Genomic DNA, 19,402 nt, shown 5'->3' with positions numbered 1-19,402 from the left:
TAACTCAATGTGGGTGGCGCCATTCATATTTTCCGGACTTCGGTGAATACTTAACACTAGGTGGGTTATGAGCTAATTCACTCAATGAAGTAATAAAAAAGTAAATTTTTTTTATTTTTTTTTATTGCTTAGTTGGGTGGACGATCTCACAGCCCACATGGTGTTAAGTGGTTACTGAAACACATAGACATCTACAACGTAAATGCGCCACCCACCTTGAGATATAAGTTCTAAGGTCTCAGTATAGTTACAGCGGCTACCCCACCCTTCAAACTGAAACGCATTACTCCTTCACGGCAGAAATAGGCGGGGTGGCGGTATAAAAAATATAAAAAAACGCCCTATATATAATTATTTTGTTGTAATTCAGCAAAACAAGAAGCAGCTGAAAATTAACAGGATTTCGCGATATATAAAACTAAGGAGAGTTATTAGCAATAATTTCAAGGTTCGAAAATTGGCTAATACAAAATTTACTCCGTAATTTTGGGCGCGGGTCGAGTTTCACAGTTTGCGGGTCGTAAATGATGGCAATGACCTTGTTAAGACACATCCGTGATTTTTATTTTATTTTTCTGAATGAATGATCAAGCTGAGTCTATCTGTGTGCTTAGTGCGAGTTTTTTAACGTTCTCGATAGCGTAAAAGTTAGCTCATATTTGTATGAAATGGGATCGTTTGCCTACGGTGTTTCCCGAGCGCTATGAGATGTCCTTCTTCAAACGAGGCCTGTGGAGAGTATTCAGCGGTAGGCAGCGGCTTGGCTCTGCCGCTGGCATTGCTGAAGTCCACGGGCGAGGGTAACCACTCATCATCAGGTGGGCCGTGCGCTCGTCTGCCTACAAGGGTAATAAAAAAAACGTTTGCCGCTAGGGGCGCTGTTCCAACTGCATACAAAATTGGGTTAAGTTTTACGCTATCGTTGACGTTAAAAAACTCGCACTAAGCACACTGGTGTCAACTGATTACCAGAGGTGTCCTATTTTTTTGAGCATCAATTCATTCGTTTCTTTTGAAGGGGCTGAATATTCATTATATCATTAAAGTTCCAATGACCACATAGATTAAAGCGCTAAAAGAACTTCAGTCATACCGTTGTTGACGGTAATTACAGGTTTTTTTATGATTGAATTATTACTGGTGGCCCGGAGGCCTTTCCAGTTTCACCAGTACAGGTGGGCGAGCAAGGCTCAGTCAGGAGGGGTGGGATTTGCTAATAGCTGCCCGAGCGTCTCCGAAGAAGACCTAACAACTCAAGAGTAGCTGCTTCGCGAATGAACACAGAAGGTTCTGAATGTTGATTCCTTTTACAAAATAGTGTAGCTAATACCAAAATTTAAATGCTTTAATAAGATAATCAATTTCCGGAACACATGAGAAATTGTTATCAGATTATGTAATTCCACAATCAGTGTTTCAAAAATCGATATATTAAAAAATATATTGAAATCGATTCGGAGCCTGTTTGAAAAATATTAGCAATAACATTCAGCGAATAAAACATTATTCTTGAAGGAGTAATCAAATAACGAATATTTATTAATGGAATTTCGAAACAACAAGACAAATGCCTATTACATAAAGGAGCAGCGGTGATAGGGGGCGCCAGCCTGAGCCCCTTCAATGAATCTATTACCTACATTTGTACCTATTTCATTCTGATCGCGCGCTTACTAGAGGGCGCTAGGGTAATAATTGCACACGGACTCTACATACATGGACATTTTCAAATCTATTTTAAAGTGGGACACGTCATGGTGCTTAATACTACAAGCTTAGTTAGAGATTAGTTCTAGAGTTTGATGACACGCAGCAAAATATCTGGAAACGCATTGTGCATGAGCGCAATTCTACAAAGTACTTTAGAGTATGGCCCCAGTGAGGGGTGTTGGCCTACTAAAGAATACGATGCCATATCATTAAACGGCCGTCTGGTGTAGTGGTAAGTGACATGGTCACTACACAAGGGGGTCGCGGGTTCGAATCCCGCCAAGGGAAGATATTTGTATGATAAATATAAATGTCTTTCCAGGGTTATGGGTGTATATTAAATATATGTATTTGTATAATAATAAAAAATGTGTGCGTGTACTAGTGTACACACGTAAGAAGTGAAACTTGTTTATGGCCTTATTTTTCGAAAAATGATCTACATGCAACTTTCTAGAAATTGGTTAAATAAAGTTAAATTAGATAAAGTTTAAACAAAAGGATTTTATTATCATAGACATGAATACAAATAATACAATTATTTCACTTTACCTTTTTGCTACTAAGATTATTACAGCATTTCATTAATTGTAATAGAATTATTACTATCATTGTCATTGTCATTATATATTTTTGTAATTAATGGCTTATGGTAACTGAAATATGAAATATATGGTTTACATTCCACGAAATTTAGTGACCGAGTAAAAACTCCATCAATTGTAGTGCCAGATCTTGTTGTTGACGTTTGAGGACTGTTTTTCATGGATAAATTCAATTTATCTTTCAGAAATTCAACTAGCTTCAAAGAATTTTCCGATGCAAAATTTACATTAAAATCTCCACTTAAAATCATCGGTATTTTATAATTATTGTTACCGAGTAAAGAGGCACCTTCACTTGTGTACGGCAACAATGAATGGTGAAGAAAAAGATGGCGCGTAACGGAAAAATGTGACGCGTAACCGAAAAATGTGACGGTAAATTTTTTTCCAACGCCGATAAAGAAGTTTCACTTCAAATATTATATTTATTTCCGTTATCTGGTACTTGTAACACAAGTTCTTTACGAACTTAACACGGGACTAGTCAACGTGGCGTGATTGTTAGTAAATATTTATATTTATTTATATTTATATTTATTTATTTATATCAAACAATACTTCAAACTATTGAAGATTAGCATCATCATGATCGGCCCGCGGACTTCCAGTTCTAGGACATAGGCCTCCCCAAGGTTCCCGCTGGTCCACCGCGTGGGCGGGCTTTTGCTCATCCATCCATTATTGATATTCTTGAACGTAACGTATCCCTGAAAATATCACTCTGCTAACAGTCCCGTTAATCAAGGCTATATTTAACAAACTGTTTTATATTAATTAGCAACAAACTATAGTTACAATTCAAAATAAAAATCAATACATTATTTGTAATGAAGCACAATTTAATGGTTTTGTAAATTAGGTATAGTGATTCGCAGTAATGTCAGGTAGTTTCCTGTGCCTCTGATTACTACAAGATTTATTTTTGCTTCTTTTATGTTATGTTACTGTTTCATTCGTATTTTTTAATTGCACAAAATTTTTCGGCGAACTTTCCAAGCCTCTCTCTCATAGTTACTCATATTATATCGAGGTTTGAAAGGCCATTTGGTTTAAACGACATTTTTGCAAGTTTACAGGAGTTATAAATTAGTTTAGGTAACATTTGAAAAAAATATCCTGACAAAAAAACTTCTTCAGCTATTTCAACGGAGTAAACATAATTGAAGTTCATAAAAACATCGAACTGTTTATGCTAATACCAAATAAAACTCACTTTTAATTACAAAGATAAATGTCGCGTGAAATGTCCTTTCACTCCTCGATATGATGACATGATTTATTAAATTACCTATTAAGTATACAGTCTTTTTACAAATTTCATTGACATCAAACTCCATTTACATTTCGTTTCACACAGAAAGTCTATAAGTTTTATATATATGTATATATATTTTTTATTGCCCTTGTAGGCAGACGAGCATACGGCCCACCTGATGGTGAGTGGTTACCGTCGTCCATGGACATCAGCAATGCCAGGGGCAGAGCCAAGCCGCTGCCTACCGCTTAATACTCTCCACAAGCCTCTTTTAAAGAAGGACATGTCATAGCGCTCAGGAAACACCGTGGAGGGGAGCTCATTCCATAGCCGGGGAGCTCATTCCATAAAAAGGTTAGTCAGCACAATATTCTAATGTCGATGAATAACACCTTAGTCTTTAATAAAGTATTCGAAGTGTCCGAAATAATATAATGACATAATAAAAACGTGAGATCGAATCGTAAAAGTATAATAGTTGTAATTGTATCGATTACGATTCGCGAAAACCGAAGAAATTTCTTATAAAACTAAAAGTTAAACGCTAAACATTTGCGAAAGATTAATGGTGGCTTAAGTAGCTTTTTGGCAGCAGCTACAAACCTGAGACCCGCACCTTCAGACATGAGTTCGAAATCTTTATTGAATCGAAGATAAACCAGCTGTCCAACTCTTCGCACAGGTACACCTGAATAGAAATAATAGGCAAAATAATAGTACGTACCTGTTCAAACTTTATTTAATACATCTTACCGTGTATCACGCAAATACATAAAAGTAGCAAGTTTTGATTTTATTAAAACTGTATTTACTTGAATTGAAGGCCAGGATTTCAATATTTATCTACTTTTATGGCACTTAACCATTCGGTCGATGACAATTAAAATTCTCGCTACTAAAACTTATAAGTCGTCGTGGCCTAAAAGATAAGACGTTCGGTGCTCTCGTATGCTAACGATGCAATGGTTTTCGAATCCCGCAGGCGGGTACTAATTTTTCTAATGAAATACGTACTTAACTAATGTTCACGATTGACTTCCACGGTGAAGTAATAAATAACATCGTGTAATAAAAATCAAATCCGCAAATTTTTTCTTTGCGTAATTACTGGTGGTAGAAACTCTTGTGAGTCCGCACGGGTAGGTACCACCACCCTGCCTATTTCTGCCGTGAAGCAATAATGCGTTTCGATTTGAAGGGTGGGGCAGCTGTTGTAACTATACTGAGACCTTAGAACTTATATCTCGAGGTGGGTGGCGCATTTACGTTGTAGATGTCTATGGGCTCCAGTAACCACTTAAAAACCAGGTGGGCTGTGAGTTCGTCCACGCACCTAAGCAATAAAATAAAAAAAATAAAAAAAAAACCTGAGAGAATTTGCTAACACTAGCCCTAGCAAGAGCAGTGCTTCGCAGAATCTACCACCGGATCTGAATCGCGACCCCGAAGATCAGGCGAGAAACTCAGTGGCCTGTATCTATGAGTAATGAACGGTTAAGTTATGTTACTAAAACACAAATAACGTTATATCGCCGTATTCCGGGCAATGACAGCAAATAAATTTAGGTTACATTTGAATACAATCCTCAATCAACTATTTTCGTATGCCCCGATTCATTTTCTATTCAATTAAACCTAAACTATGCTGGCTTAGCATCGATCAGTTGATGTAGTGAATTGGAGAAGCTTAGACTCGTGTTTTGGGCTTGAAATAGCTATGGGCTATGAAGTGATATTGGAAGATCTTGTGAACTATCAAAATGGTAGTAAGTTGAAGTTATTAACATCAGTTTGCATTTTTTTATTACTTTTACTTCGTTATGATGAAACTTAACTTGAATTGTCGACTCTTTTTTATAATGGGTATCAGTTTTTATTTTTTATTGCTTAGATGGGTGGACGAGCTCACAGCCCACCCGGTGTTACGTGGTGGAGCCCATAGACATTTACAACGTAATTAACACTAATTTTGAATGTCTACATATACATAGCTCAAATTTTCTTTTTCAGATCGCGTTATCCAAACATGGTCATTATCAGAGACCATATTTGGCCTGGCCATAGTCCTGTCTGTCTACTTGGCTTTAGTCGTAAAAATACTACCGTCGTTCATGAAGCAACGCGAACCTTACAAACTGAAGAGCTTGCTTTTGTTTTACAACTGTTTTCAAGTCGCTTTCTCTGCTTATTTGGTTTTTATTGTGAGTGTATTTCAGTTTGCAGATTTAATGATAAATATTCATCTTAGTAGTCGTGAGATTTAATGAGTACAATATTCTATTTCTGTTTATTTCTGCAGCGAAGAAGTAATTCGTTCCGATGTTAAGAATGAGACAATCTTTATGCGCATTTTGGTGTTTATAGGTTCCTTTAATTCTCAATTAACAGGAAATATGACTAGCTATAATTGCATACCGACTAATTCTAATGTTTATTCCTTGAAGACAAATATTTTGCTTTATACCATACGATCAATTGACTATAAATTATTATCCATCGTTTTCATATCGCTATGAAGATGATATTGCAATTATTTAATGAACAGGAGCACGAGCTTAAAAAAAAAACCACTACACACCTTTCAAGCTGTGTGTTATAAGAATCGTTATGTTATTTTTTAACCCGGTATTTTTAACTTCCAAATTTATATGAAGGCTTTAAAAAAATAAAATGTAACACAAAGGAAATACTTAATGTAATTTCCTTAAGATAAAAAATAGCGGGTCACATTGCCAGATTGCTCTGTTTTTTCAAATAGGAGCCACGTAAAGAAACATAGAAACTGTCTATAAACTGTAGTTACTGCCTTTTCTTCCAGTTTGAGAATTCAACTTTATTTATTAAGATGGTAGCGACATAATAATATGTATATGTTTTATTTCCGGCAACTATTGATGACCAGATAGTCTTTCTTTCTGCTTAGAGAATTAAATATCCAGTGATCCCATCCAAGACAATTTTGTTAGTGTTGTAATTTTTACTATTTTTACAGTATTCCAGGTATATTCTAAGTTACGGTGTGATCACAAAAAGATGTCCCAAAGGTGAAGATTTACAAGCGGTTAGTAAAATATGCTTAGTTTTACCTTCCAAGTGTGCTGATTGAAGGAGTATAATAACTTCTATATCCATTTTACAACCTGACAGTATGCGGTGTCAATCTCAAAGTATTATTTATGATAAAAAATTAATCTTATTTATTATCACATAGATAATCCTGGTGTCACTGAATTTTTGAAACGATTGAACTTATGGATTGATTTCAGTAATCCAGGTCCAATGGCTTAGCAAGTCGCCAGTTCACCTCGTGGAAGACCAATCCACGCACCGTTTTCGGATGCGGGGTCGTCTTTCGGGTAATCTGCTTAACCCACTGCCACTTCAATCTTGCAAGCCTTCAGGCCATATTGATTATCTTGGTCTTCCAATTAAAGGTCGTGGGAATTCGCTGGATGCAGGCTATACAAGACCGGTCATTTTGGTGTATGGTACCTTGGGAGAGGCCTATGTCTAGTGGTGGACTTCTGCGGGTCGATCATGATGATGTCTGGTGATAAGACCTCTTGTGAGTCCACACGGTTAGGTACCACCACCCCGCCTATTTCAACCACGAAGCAGTAATGCGTATCGGTTTGAAGGGTGGGTAGCCGTTGTAACTATATTGAGACTTTAGAATTCATATCTCAAGGTGGGTGGCGGCATTTACGTTGTAGATGTCTATGGGTTCCGGTAACAACTACATAAAAAACAAAATGATAATGTTCAATGGTTTGTAGTTTCGTTTGATATGGTTCTGTCATATCCTTTTGAGTAGCGCAACACCCGGCAATGGAGTAATTAATACTCTAAAGTATTTTGTATAATGGCACTCATGTATAATGCGTTTCCAGACATTTTGTTTTGAATGCCATCAAACTCTAGAAATAATCTCTAACAAACAGCTTAGTATTAAGCACAATGACGTGTCCCTCTTTAAAATATATTTGAAATGATTCTGAAGTTTGCCACTTGTTTATTAGCATGGTAATAATTCAAGAACACAATTATTTTTGTTTCAGGTTATCAAAGAAATCTATCCATATTTCATAGCAAAGCACCTTGATCTACTAGATACAGTGTTCTTCGTTCTGAGAAAGAAAGACAACCAAGTGACTTTCCTTCATCTTTACCACCACAACACCATGGTGACTTGGACCTGGCTCCATTTAATGTACCATCCCGCAGATCACTTTGTGGTGGTTGGCATGTTGAATAGCTTCGTTCATGTGCTGATGTATGCTTATTATGGGATATCGTCTCTGGGCCCGAAGTATGCTAAGTTTGTTTGGTGGAAGAAACATTTGACTAAGGTGCAACTGGTAAGTTTGTATATCCAGCAACTGATATATTAATTCTTCGGAGACTTTTATTAGTGATCCAAAGAGGCTCAGGATTCCTAATTCAGTTAAGGTTAGAGGTTCAAAAAACTAGTATTTTCAAGTTAATTGTCAAAAACATCAAACCGTCCAACATTCATCATTCTCCTGCCCTTCTCCCAGTCACCTGGGATCGGCGCAACATGTTTTCTCTTTTCATACTCCTCTATCATAGACCATTTCTTCGCTCACTCCCTTCTTACACATATCGTCTTTCACGCAATCCATCCATTTCTTCTTAGGTCTACCTCTTCCTCTATATCATTCTACATTCTTAGTTAACAATTTCTTACTAACCTCATTTTCATTTCGTCTCATCACATGTCCATTCCATCCCAAACGCGCACTTCTCAACTTCTCTGTTGTGACAGTCTGTGTTGGACCTGTGGGTGCCACTTTCAGACTTCCTCTAACGTATTAATTCCGTATTATATTCATTCTCGTTGCTACACACATCCATCGCAATATTCGCATCTCTGCTGCTTTTCATCCGCCATTTTAGCGGTCCAACAAGCTGATTCATGTAAGACGGCAGGCCTTATTAAGGTTTTATATATCTTCCCTTTTAGGGAAAGAGAAATGTGTGAGTCACATGTGGTGCCCGTGACCTGCCGCCATTCATCCATCCTGTGTCAATTCATAGTACGCTCCTGTTCACCTTCCTTTGGATAACAGACCCTAGGTATCGACAGTCTTGACGTACGGCAAAGGTGCTCCGTCGAGAGTAATGGGTGTAAAATTGGAGAGATCGCCAAAATCACAGAACAGAGCAGAAAAATTCTTTCAGTGTTAGATAGCCTATTTATCGAGGAAGGCTATAGGTTATATAACATCACGCTAAGACCAATACAAGCGGAGCACCAATAAAGAATGTTTCAAAATCGGGTTTTTTTCCCTTTTGAGAGCTCCCGGAAACGGTTAAAATTTCGCTAAAATAATGTATGACAGAATTATTCCTCATTAAAAGATCTAAAAAAAAGTCCGCGACAGTACATGTCTATATGTTAAGGTTGTCTTACTATAATGTTTTTTATGCTAACCAAATTTGTTCTAAAATAAAGCATTATTTGTGAACTATTCCACGCGGACGAAGTCGCGGGCAAAAGCTAGTTTAATAATAAACTAAAATTTACAGGTGCAGTTCGTCTTAGTTACTTCCCACCTGCACTACCAGCAGAAGTTGACGCCTTGTCCTCTACCAACGTTTTTCCATTACTTCTGCGTGTCACTTATTTGCTCCTTTTTCTTATTGTTCATGAAATTCTACGTTCAGAGCTACAGAGTTAGAAAGGAGAGGAAAGCGAACGATTTAAATGTGGGAAATAAGTTAGGCGGGGAGCGATTGTTAAAGGGACTTTGAATTTTTAATAAATGAGTCTGGTATAATGTTTGTAATTTTTTTTCTAGAGTTTTATTTTTATCTTATGCTGTTATTATTTTATTCGATTTTCGCGAGCCGTATTTATAATTACGTAATTAAATAATTATAATTTAATAATTTATATTTATAATATTTTAGTGCTTAGACCTTGGTGAGCAAGGTCACAGCCCACCTGGTGTTGAGCGGTTACTGGAGCCCATAGACATCTACAACGTAAATGCGCCACCCACCTTGAGATATAAGTACTAAGGTGTCAAGTATAGTTACAACGGCTGCCCCACCCTTCAAACCGAAACGCATTACTGCTTCACGGCAGAAATAGGCAGGGTGCTGGTACCCACCCGTGCGGACCGAAGAGTTCCTACCACCAGTTTGTTCCTATGTATGTCGTTTCTAATATGTATCGTATAAAACCTAAACCGATTTCAGTTATTGTTTAGTTAAAATATGAATGGTTATGATTTAAACTAAAAAAACGGTTCAGGTCTTAGCTTTTCTACGATGATAGAAACTGTAAAGTACTATTGCTTGCAATAGAAGTTGAGGAATCTATATATTAATACGTGAAGCAAAAACTTTGTATCCCTTTTTAAGAAAATTGCGCGGACGGAGGAGTATGAAATTTTCCACACTTATAGAGAATATAGAGAAGAAGTGCACAATGCTAATATTTTTTTTAAAATGCATAAAAGATACATTAAAACAATAAAGAAAACATTACACACACTACATACCTAGCATACTATTTGACGCACACACGAATGCATACTATTCATTGTCAAACTTTTGTTCTTGACGTCTGTTGTCAAATTGAGAATAGAATATGGTTTGTCTTTGTTAATATTTTTTATAGTGTAGTCTTGGCGAAATTTGTGATTATAGAAGTATAAAATACAATCATAATAGTGTACAAACTTACAATTCCAATTAATTATTGTCGAATTTCGACTACTGCGGTACCTCTAGTTCAAATAAATTCACATTTTTAATATACTCTTATTACTTTGGTTTGTATGTGTTTATTTAAACGTAACGATATAATTGAAATCTCATTTTCAACAATACAAGATCCAAGTAACTTGAAAAGGTATCATGTATCGATGACGATAATATAATAATTTTACAGCTACGCTCTAACATTCTGACCAGATCACGATAGAAAGGTGAAATAAATGAGTTATTAGTTTGATTTATTATTTAAGTGTATTTTTTTTAGTTTTTAAGCTTATATATTCCATAAAATTTATCAATAAAAAATTTAACGCACTTAAACTTCTAATCTAAATATTATAAAATAACTTCTGGATCGTGAATTCAACGCACGTATTTTCACTTTTTAACTGACTTCAAAAAAGGAGGAGGTTCTCAATTCGACTGTATGTTTTTTTTAAGTTTGTTACCTCACAACCTTTGACTGGGTGAATCGATTTTGATGTTTCTTTTTGTATTAGAAAGCTGAGTGGTCCCATTTCAACTTAGTCCAGTTTTGATAATGGTATCCATGAGAAAACCATATAAGTATTAAATTTGCATTAAGTACGTGCGCGACAAATATATGAATAACCCAATAACTCAATATCACGTCAACCGATTTCAATGATTCTTGTTTTTAGTGTATATTAATTTGTTTTGGAATATCTTTTTTTTTATTTGAAGTCGGTTTTTGTTAAAGCAGTCTATTTACAATTTAAATTATATTATATTCTCGCAATACTACTGGTACGTGAAGCTCTCACACTAAAATTTAAGTCACAATAAAACAACAAGCAATTGTCCTAATGGTCTGCGACCTCATTCACTCATGGCAATAAAACAATTATATTTATATTTTACGCCGCCGTATTTATTTAACGAGTTCCTGCCACAATTTTTACATTCAACGAGTCTCCGATAATTCGGTGCTATCGTTCAATTCTTTCAGGCTGGAGGGCGCCCTGTGCCCGTCGTCGGTTGACCGCAGTCACGACTGCTATCGGTGCGGCCACGTGGCATCCGGATCTCTCTCGGTTTTCCACTGGAGGCGCGAAGTCCGACAAAACCCGGTCCGACCCCCGACGGCAGGGTATCCGTAAAAACTGGGGTTCCCCATCGATATAAAAAAAAAGCTGAGCCCCATAAACTAGCCCACCAAGCAAGACAGAACACCAATCGCCCTTCGACGCTACTGACTGACTCCTCCTCTTCCTCTAATTATTCGCTCGTTACTGAACATCGTGTTACTTACTGGGGTCGTCGTAGCCCCTTACGGAGGCACGGAACGGGCTTCAGGGCGAACCCCACTATCCGGGCAGAAGCTCCCTGCCACACAGGGCAGGAGTGAGTATGCTGTTGGGGGGATTTTGAGAGGGGGAGAAGTGATGTCCGTGCGCCCGCCTAAGGCCTTTTCTTGCTCTTAATCTGCTCGCCCACCCATTCTGGTCAAACTGGATAGGCCTCCGGGTCATCAGTGATGCCTTCGTCCAAAAAACCTTGTCTTGTGATCTGTAGCCACTTACATTTGTCGCTCAGTGGCACAGCGAAGTGCCTCGCTCAGTCTCGTGTCCAGACTGGCAGACACGTAGGGAAAAAAAACCCTTATGTCTACCCGTGATGATAGCTCTTGCAACGTATTAAATATAAGTGTTGATAATGTAGATACCTACGAAAATTTTGGAACAATTCGTTACTGTAACTTATTAGTTTATATAAAATTCTCGTGTCACAATGTTAGTTACCATACTCCTCTGAAACGGTTTGACCGATTTTTATGAAACTTTATATGCATGTTCAGTAGATCTGAGAATCGGCTTCTATCTATTTTTCATACCCCTAAGTGATAAGAGTTGTCCACGCGTAACATTTATTTTAAATTTTTTGGTATTTTTTTTTTGTTATAATGAAGCTTTTGAGGAGGGCTTTGAATGAGGAATTTGTTATAATGGTTGAATGAGGTTTTGTTATTTTTATATTCCCTCATCGTTCACGGCGTTACATGCCTCTTTCACTAATTTACCACGTGCTTACACACTTACAATAAGTTAGTTTTTTTTTCTACACTAGAAATTCCCTAGAAATCTTATATATGGCAAAGCAACGTTTGCCGGGTCAGCTAGTTTGTTTATAAATTTGCGAATTGCACTTGCGATTCAAGTCAACTGCAAACTCTCTAAGACCAAAAATGTAAAACTGATGTTGGTCATAAATCGTAAAATATGCGTCCAAACTAGCGGACGCAATTACGCACGCACAATCTCCGTAGTGATTTGGAGAAATCTACACGAGTCCGCATCTTAACCCGTTCATGCGTTCGATGTCCGTAGCGTGACGCGAGTCGCGACAAAGCCTTTTAGATCTTTCAGTCGTCTTTCGTTCGCCGCGACAGTCGCTAGTGGCGACTGATTTTCAATACAAAATCGCGTGTGTTCACAAGCAGTACTTAATTTTGTTTTTTTGTGGCTGCTGACGATAAAGGTAAACAAATTTCTGTGTTACTTTTTTTTTTTAATTCAAACCAAAAATCATGCAAAAATTTTTATAAGTAAGTGCCTTTCGTGTATAAATGAGTAATTTTGACTTACGCACAAACGGCTGGGCACTTCGAAAAACGATCGGATCTTTTTAAAAAATATACGAGATGAACATAAATACAGAAACATTTTTGATATTTAAAAATTGGAATTTTGAATTTAAAATGACATTGGAATAAAATTGGTAGTGTGAATTAAGAATTTTAATGTGGCTACACGTATTTTCCACAAACAAAATATGCTCTACAATTTTATTGTTATGACAACACTTGCGTTAGAAGTGCGCGTTGCTCAGCGGTATTAAGCAAGAGTCGCAGGTTCGAGACACACTTAGCACTTAATTTCAAAATGTATTAATGCGAAATTCGGAGTGTGTTCACGAGTGTGTGTGTTGTTCGTAATATATATTTATATAGCAGTAAATATATGTAAATATTATATATTTAATAAATAAATATGTCATTAACGACAAGGCTAGCCCTGAAGAAGGCCGGAATATTTTTTAAATACCTTTAAATATAGTAGTATATGTACTGCTGAAGCAAGTACAAAATATTGATATCCAGTATCAATGCGGTACTACGTCGTATTGTTATTATAAGTACATATCACAATTCAATAATGATGCGTGTTCAACGATGCGATTTCTCTTAAATCCATTAAATACATGTTTACAAGGAAACATGGTTAATTACGACATTAATGAAGGCTTTTAAAAATCTAAAAGCACGTGTACAATAAAATTAAAATTTACAACAAAATATTCCTTTTTGTTGAGGAGACCACGACCGGAGCAGAGTTCATCCGTTGTTCCTATCATTACCTGGGGTCACTGCGTTCATCCACAGTGCGTTTCCAGAGATCTTTTTTACACGTACCATCCGGCTTTGATATGAGCTCCCCTCCACGGTGTTTCCCTGGCGCTATGCCCATGTCCTTCTTGAAACAAGGCTTGTGGAAAGTACTTAACGTTAGGCAGTGGCTTGACTCTGCCTCTAGCATTGCTGAAGTCCACGGGCGACAATGGCCTGCCTACAATGGCCATAAAAACGTTCGTGACATATATAGGCAGAACAGTGGATGCCGGTCCGCGAACGGTAATAGTTTCATGTTAACTTCAAACGAGATGTGAGCTAATCTGTCCGTCTACAGTTTAAAAATGTAACAAAGTAATCTGTTGCAAGACAAAAAACGCGCTAGGCTAACGGAAGATGACAATCCGTGTCGTATTAAAATCTTTTTAGATCGTTTTTATTTTTTTATTATTGCTGCTCTACTTCGTTCTCTATGTTTTTGGTCGAAATTATTTCTAATATACAGAACTCTTTTAAAAGTTTCTACTGATCCTTTTTTACACGCTTTATATTAGCTTCACTTGTATGTGTGTTTGTAACTGACTCCTATAGACGCGATTTTGACCCACTTTAAACGGCTAGATTTCATTCAAACTTTGTAGATTTATCGAGGACCGATGACAATTCAGTATTTTAAAAAAATTGAAAAAATTGAAATTAAACTAAAAAATTAATAATAAATAATAGTTTAAAAAAACTAAAAAAACACGATTTATATAAAATTCAACAATAAAATAGAAAATAATAACATAATAGAATAACTAATAACACTATGAATCCCACGCTTTTTTTAAATAAAATATATATTTTTTTACACTATTTTCAAATTAAATTTAATAATTAAATAAATAATTAAATTTTATTATCTATTTTTTTGTTGAATTTTATATAATATAAAGCACGTTTTTTAGTTTTTTTAAAGTACTTTTTTTTTGACAGATCGTTTATTTCAATTTATTTCAATTAATGAGGAAAACATTAAAGAAATATGTCTGTGAGTTTGGAGAAGATATTGGTGACCTCGACCGTATTTTCTTCTCTTGTTCCCAATATGACCGCACCTCCTCTTTGAATTCCTTACAATTACTACATGTTCCGTTTCCGACTAAAATTTTCTGCCTTTTGATTTATCCTTTAATATCCTTTCATAATCAATAATAATAATGTTAAGATTTAATATGTTTATGTACATATTTTGATTTTAGCTAGTTTATCTCTTTTGTTTCCTTTTGCTGTTTTTGTTTATTTTTTCTCGTGTTTAGTTTCCCTACTTTTTACTTGAAACGGGCATTAAAACTATTGCCATAAAAAAAGAAATAACAAATGACATGACAAAAATAAATAAGTCACACGTTTTTCTTATTACGATAATGTGTACCGAGTTAAAATTAGGCTAAGGTTCACAAATATTTCATTTTTATATGTAACTGCGTCGCTGACGTCATAGGAATCACCCAGATAAGTTTGAGATTAACGTGTCACAAGAAACCGTGACACGTTTTATTACAAAATTATCTTTATCTTAATTATCTTTGAACGTTTATTGGTTTAACGGCTTAAGTAAATTATTTAACAGCTGAAATAATTTAACATGAAGACTTAAGGTCGCATATATTTTTTGGCGATTACATTTTCATTCGTCATGCTTAAAAACAATGTTTCGATTTAAATAGCACACGATTAACATGGGTGCAAGTGTCAAAATTAGCGTATATATTGTATTAACAAAACTCGAAAATATAATTTTTTGTTTTTCCGTTTTTTTTTTGCAGTATAATTTAGCAAAATACTTCCTAATGTTTTCAGCTGGTATAACAAACTAATTCATGTTCATTTGTGATTAATTTACTAAATTTATAGAGTTTTTGAAGACGAAACCTTCTAATCTAGAAACTTTCAGAATCGGGACAAGCATTAAACATTCGAATTGAGATTTCAACTTCACACATTCTGTAATGTTTACGAACCATAGTAACTTTAATTAGCATTTAAAAAAAAAAACCGTTTGCTTCTATTAGTTTTTAATTTATTACATAGACTGGTGAAATGGTTGAAGATCTTATGTTAAATGAGCACCTGTTTAATTCTCGCTTTTGTTTCGAACCTGCTCTGTCAACACCTGTAAATCTAATCAAAGATAATTTTGAAGATTACGATCTAAGCTGTCAACAGTACATAAGCCTTTGAAGCGTTCGCTTAAATATAATTCGAATTATGAAGTATATATAGTATTCAATTCGCAAACGGAACGACTTGATATAATCCGGTTTGAAACACTAGGATGTTGGATGTAAGAAAGTTAAAAGTGAAAGTGAATTTGCAGGTTCAAGGTGTTTACGATCAAACATATCTTGAAAGACTAAAAACGATACTAAGTGCTATCTAACTGTCAACAACTAATCGAGTTGTCAATTAGAATGAGTTTTTACGTTCACAATAATAAGAGCAGTAGATGTTATCTGGTAAGCGTGTACTAGATGCTTCCCGGTAGAGCGACACTTCGATAAAGCGGCACGATACGAGAACGCTCTCATCGTGGCCGCCGGTAACTACATTTCTGATCCTGCGGACAGAATGGAAAGCGGTCGACGTCGCCCAAAACACGTCATTTCGGATCCTCTCGATCCACTAACGGTGCTTTTAGGTACCTCAAGCACCGGTCATCGTTCTCGTCGAATCCGTCGCTTGGGGCTCGACGAGTGAATTAACCCACAGACACAGCCGACTGAGCTTCTCGCCAGATTTTCTCAGTGGGTCACGTTTCCGATCCGGTGGTAGATTCTGCGAAGCACTGCTCTTGCTAGGGCCAGTGTTAGCAACACTCCGGTTTGAGCCCCGTGAGCTCACCTACTAGTTAAGGTTACGCTGAAATAGCCTCTCAAGGCTATCAGCTTAGGTAGGAAAACAAAAAAAAAACTGTAAGCAGTTAATCGAGTTGTCAATTAGAATGAGTTTTTACGTCCATAATAATAAGAGCAGTAGATGTTATCTGATAGGCGTTTACTAGATGCTTCCCGGTAGAATGAAGCAACTGCCCTTGAACTGTTTGGTATTCTTCGGAGATGCTCGGGCTGCTGTTAGCAATTCACACACTCCTGGCTGAGTCATTGCTCGCCCACCTGTCCTAGTAAAACTGGAAAGGGTTTCGGATAATTGTTACTTCCTAAAAAATTATGCTTTTTAATAATAAATAAATAAATAAATATTTACTAACAATCACGCCACGTTAACTGGTCCCGTGATAAGTTCGTAAAGAAATTGTGTTACAGGTACCAGATAACGGATATAAATGTAAGATTTTTATTATACACATACATATATTTAATATAAATCCATAACCCTGGAAAAGACATTTATATTTATCATACAAATATCTTCCCTTAGCGGGATTCGAACCCGCGACCCCCTTGTGTAGTGACCATGTCACTTACCACTACACCAGACGGCCGTTTTTTGAATCTGGCACCACGATGCGAAAGGCTCAATACGAGTTCAGTTCATCATTACGCATTTTTCTGAGACTTTGTCATAACAAGTAAGCCAGGTGTTACGAGTACGAGCGAGGTCATAGCGTTTGCGTGAGCGCGGGAGGACGTCCGTCATACATACAATATTTATTATTAACCATTTGCTTTAGGGAACAGTCCTATTAGTACTTTAAAGTAAATTATGGCATAGATAATATTGGCGACTGGCTGACCCGGCAGACTTCGTAGTGCCTCAATCGATAAACAAAATACCTAAACTTTTGTATTAAATAAACTTAAAACAAACAAAAGTAATCCGTCCGACGGGGGACACATCAAAGGGAAAACAAAATTGTTATTTTTATTTAATTCCGAGCATTTTCATATTTAGCTAAACCTTTTAAACCTTCTCTGGACTTCCACAAATAATTTAAGACCAAAATTAGCCAAAACGGTCCAGCCGCTCTCGAGTTTTAGCGAGACTAAGGAACAGTAATTAATTTTTATATGTATAGATAGATAGAAGATTAACCATTTGCTTTAGGGAAAAATCCCATTACTACTTTAAAGTAAATTATGGCGTAGTTAATATTAGTGATTACGATAAGCGATTCTATGTTTCTATATGTTGGCTAACAGACGAACAGTCTACACTACTTTTTGTGGAGATTTTTTTTTATTGCTTAGTTGGATGGACGAGCTCACAGCCCACCTGGTATTAAGTGGTTACTGGAGCCCATAGACATCCACGACATAAATGCGCCACCCACCTTGAGATATAAGTTCTAAGGTCTCAAGTATAGTTACAACGGCTGCCCCACCCTTCAAACCGAAACGCATTACTGCTTCACGACAGAAATAGGCAGGGTGGTGGTACCCACCCGCGCAGACTCACAAGAGATCCTACCACAAGTAATTTATTGTGATTTAGAATTTTCTTTTCGATCTTTGAGTCTAATGTCAGGGTTCAAAGGGTTGTCTTGTAGAACCCGATCCTTTCGTCTAGCGCTAGTCGTATATATTATTAGCAAGTAACTTCTGTAATCTTAAGGTTTCTCTAAGCTAAAATAACAATGAAATCAAGTTTAATAATTTTACAAAATTTAAATATAATGATCGCGTGATAATAAAATACAATGCGAAAAATTAAAAACTCACGGACACGAATAAAATGAAATAAGGTTTTAAGTGTGAATTTTTTCTGTGTCATCATAACTCATTATATTTCGTGGAACCAAATAAATCGTCAATTTTGCTGAAATGAATTGTCTTTTTTGGGTCATCGTGTCTGTCTCTGTTCGTGTTTAGAGTTTAGATAGAGACGATGATAAGCATTGATAAAATAGCTGAGTTTTAGAATTCGAACGATACTAATCAAATTGTAAATGTAGATAATGTAGGTAAGGTAACACAGAAAGAAAGTTTTTATAATTACCTAATTACATATTAGTACTTGTACTTACTGAACGACAACACATAATCGTGAATCAGGCGATTAACTGCTGATTAAAAAAAATGTTTATTTGGGTCTTTTCATAAAAAAACGCGGATGCGTAACTTAATTTGAAACTTGAGGTTGAAGCCGTAATTAGCGGATAATTAGCTCTAATTATCCGCCTTTAAGAGATGAATATGCGTACCCAGGGACTATCCACTTTCATCGCGGTATTTTTTTATTGCTTAGATAGGTGGACGAGCTCATAGCCCACCTGGTGTGAAGTGGTTACTGGAGCCCATAGACATCCACAACGTAAATGCGCCACCCACCTTGAGATATAAGTTCTAAGGTCTCAAGTATAGTTAAATGGCTGCCCCACCCTCCAAACCGAAACGCATTACTGCTACACGGCAGAAGTAGGCAGGGTGGTGGTACCCGCCCGCGCGGACTCACAAGTGGTCCTACCACCAGTAAAATCGTATCCAATCGTAAAAATAAGATATGTATAATTTTTTGACGTTAGCTAACTGTTTATTCCGAATGGTAATGACATAGGTCCGTTGGTTCGATTACTTGGTGTCTTTATCTTTGAGCGCACGTGTGAAGCAGTTATAAAATTTTCTAAACTTTGCAACTGTAGTTTACAACGTTTATGTACGGTTATTCTTTGGCTGAACTTGTACAGTAATTGTCTTTAGTTGATTAAGCTTCTATGAGTATCAATAAACTGAAAAAAAAAAACAGTTATTTAGAAATTGTGAATATAAAATA

The 19,402-nt window shown here is 36.4% G+C and overlaps 2 protein-coding genes across 7 annotated transcripts in view; both read left to right on the top strand.

The window, feature by feature from the left end:
- The window catches only part of LOC101743614 (elongation of very long chain fatty acids protein 4), a 30,010-nt gene extending 20,639 nt beyond the window's left edge, over nucleotides 1-9,371 (top strand). For 2 of the 6 annotated variants that reach the window (XM_062675033.1, XM_038018792.2), the window contains exons 3-6: nucleotides 5,581-5,771; nucleotides 6,563-6,631; nucleotides 7,629-7,928; nucleotides 9,121-9,371. In XM_062675033.1, the coding sequence (XP_062531017.1) occupies nucleotides 5,682-5,771; nucleotides 6,563-6,631; nucleotides 7,629-7,928; nucleotides 9,121-9,345 (684 nt within the window). In that variant the 5' untranslated portion in view covers nucleotides 5,581-5,681 and the 3' untranslated portion in view covers nucleotides 9,346-9,371. Of the gene's footprint in view, nucleotides 1-2,487; nucleotides 2,691-4,924; nucleotides 5,337-5,580; nucleotides 5,772-6,562; nucleotides 6,632-7,628; nucleotides 7,929-9,120 lie in introns of those variants that run through there. The other 4 variants (XM_062675034.1, XM_038018791.2, XM_004933718.5 and 1 more) reach the window with 4 other exon arrangements.
- A 3,309-nt stretch (nucleotides 9,372-12,680) lies between these two features.
- The window catches only part of LOC101737481 (elongation of very long chain fatty acids protein 7), a 42,659-nt gene continuing 35,937 nt past the window's right edge, over nucleotides 12,681-19,402 (top strand). The window contains exon 1 of the mRNA XM_038018989.2: nucleotides 12,681-12,816. The gene's annotated coding sequence lies outside the window, so the exon portion shown is untranslated. The remainder of the gene's footprint in view (nucleotides 12,817-19,402) is intronic.

The sequence above is a fragment of the Bombyx mori genome, chromosome 22, assembly GCF_030269925.1.
Source record: "Bombyx mori chromosome 22, ASM3026992v2".
Lineage (NCBI taxonomy): Eukaryota > Metazoa > Arthropoda > Insecta > Lepidoptera > Bombycidae > Bombyx > Bombyx mori.
The sequence above is the reverse complement of the archived record's forward strand: the minus strand, read 5'-3'. Positions and strand labels throughout refer to the sequence as shown.